This window comes from Austrofundulus limnaeus, unplaced genomic scaffold (genome assembly GCF_001266775.1).
Source record: "Austrofundulus limnaeus strain Quisiro unplaced genomic scaffold, Austrofundulus_limnaeus-1.0 Scaffold49, whole genome shotgun sequence".
Lineage (NCBI taxonomy): Eukaryota > Metazoa > Chordata > Actinopteri > Cyprinodontiformes > Rivulidae > Austrofundulus > Austrofundulus limnaeus.
Window position 1 is genome coordinate 2,428,348 of NW_013952451.1, and position 2,061 is coordinate 2,430,408.

The window sequence follows — 2,061 nt, forward strand, 5'->3', positions numbered from 1 at the left end:
GTGTGTGTGTGTGTGTGTGTGTGTGTGTGTGTGTGTGTGTTTGTAACTTGCTCTCCTAACACATCATCTTCTCCCTCACGATGCAAACACACATGCAGTGGTATATACATGTATGTGTGTGTGTGCTGTGAAGACACACACTCCACACTGAGTTTGGCAGGAAGACAGGTCCGTTGTCTGCGATGGTGGAAGCGGTCTGGATAGAAGTATTCTCATTTCAAATATAGCACTAAAATTTTTTTGTGTTGCATCTTTTAAAACGCCTCTGGAAGATTCATCTATTGTGGATTCTGTTTTTATTATTATTATTATTATTATTAAGGTGTGGTAAGTTCTTTATTTTTGCTTTACAAAGTACATCAGACTCCATTTCCCAGCAGCCAAAACCAATTTCTCTGATCCCAGTTACAATCCTCTGGCAGCCCGAGCTCAAACATGGGGTTCTTCTGCTCCAAAAATGTCTCCGAACGGTAAAGTCACTTTGGATCAAAGCATCTGCTAGTTAAGAGGACAATATTTTTTTTCAAGGGATTTGGCAGCTTTGGCGCAGTTCTTTAAGTCTTAACAGCAATTATTTCCGCATGACTTTCAACATCCTCCTCCCCCACTTTTTTCCTCCCTGGAGGGGCGGTTCAGAGAGGAGTGTGTGTGTGAGTGTGTGTGTGTGTGATTGGGTGAGAAAAATGTGATGCTCTGAGCTGTGGCGCAGCTCTCCCAGTCAAACAGTAGGTGGCACCGAGGCACAGTTCTGTAGTGTGACGGGTTGTGGTGGGGTTGTGGGCGGCGGGCAGTTGTGGCAGTTGTGCCTCCACTGGCATCTCCACAGCTGAGTCCAAACAAGGTTATGCCAACAAACAGCCAATCAGAAGGCAGTCTGAGGTAGTCCCTGCATCATCCTTTACTACAGGAGTGCTTGCAGTTGGTAGAAACTTGATGCCTGTTAGGTAAAAAGTTGGATTCAGCTGCCCTTTGTGAGCGAACTATGAATGTGGGCAGTGCAGCGTCTCAGTTCTTGTGTGGGTGTGTGTGTGTTAAAGGTGGGGGTGGGGTACATGAGGAAGGGGAGGCATTGGGGTGGTGGTGGGGGGGCTTGGTTGGTGTAAATAAATTATCATATGGCTCTGTGATCTGTGGAACCTCCATCTCTAGCTGGCCTCCTCTATGAGCCGAGCCAAGGTGTCTCTGAGCTCCGTCAGCTCAAAGATCTTGCCGTCGAGCAGCTCCAGCAGCGTCCGCAGGCTCTTCCTGAAGTTCTCCTGCTCCTCCTGGTTCTCCTCCAGCCGCTGCTCGGCTCCTGCCAGCTGCTCCTCCAGCACCCGGCTGCGCAGCTCCGTCTCCTGTGGACGGAGAGACAACAGGCGTTTCTGCATCGTAAGGCCCGGCTCCAGTCGGCMTGGTCTTATTAAACCCCGGTCCTGGTTGTGTTTGGATTGAGCAGAAAGCTGCACCGATGTGGGCGGGGTCATAATTTTAAACACACACAAGTTTTATTTCATTCCAGAGTTGTAAAGTAACTAAATACAAATACTTTGTTATTGTACTTAAGTAGAAATTTTGGTTAACTGTACTTTACTTGAGTAATTATATTTCAGCATACTTTTTACTTTTACTCATTACATTTTTACACAATTATCTGTATTTTCTACGCCACACGTTTTTTAAAACTGTAAGAAGTTTAGTTTAGTTTGGTTTGGTTTAGTTTAGTTTAGTTTAAAGTTTATTCATTTAAAWACAACACAAATTCAACATACAACAAAACACAAATCACAAATTAAACTAGACATGGGTTTTTACCTGCAAAATGAAATGGGACCAAGTTCAAATGTGTTTTCTATCTCAGGTTGTGCCTGTCACGTGAGCAGGTGTTTGTAATTAAGGTAATTGAGTGACAATATGAAGTTGGAAGAGATTTTTTGTTAACTGCATTAGCCAGGTTTTGAACTCTGATCTCCCACATGAAAGCCCACAGTGCTCATCATGATCTCATGATCTCCATCATGAGACTATAGGAGATGTGGCAGAGGACAATCCCAGGGATTGGATTGTATGTACAGAAAAAGT

The 2,061-nt window shown here is 44.5% G+C and overlaps 1 protein-coding gene across 3 annotated transcripts in view; it reads right to left on the bottom strand.

Annotated features, from left to right (window-relative positions):
• Positions 1 to 293: 293 nt before the first annotated feature.
• homer1b (homer scaffold protein 1b) overlaps positions 294 to 2,061 on the bottom strand; it is a 25,892-nt gene continuing 24,124 nt past the window's right edge. For all 3 annotated transcript variants that reach the window (XM_014008425.1, XM_014008423.1, XM_014008424.1), the window contains one exon: positions 294 to 1,337. In XM_014008425.1, coding sequence (XP_013863879.1) covers positions 1,146 to 1,337 — 192 coding nt within the window. In that variant the 3' untranslated portion in view covers positions 294 to 1,145. The remainder of the gene's footprint in view (positions 1,338 to 2,061) is intronic.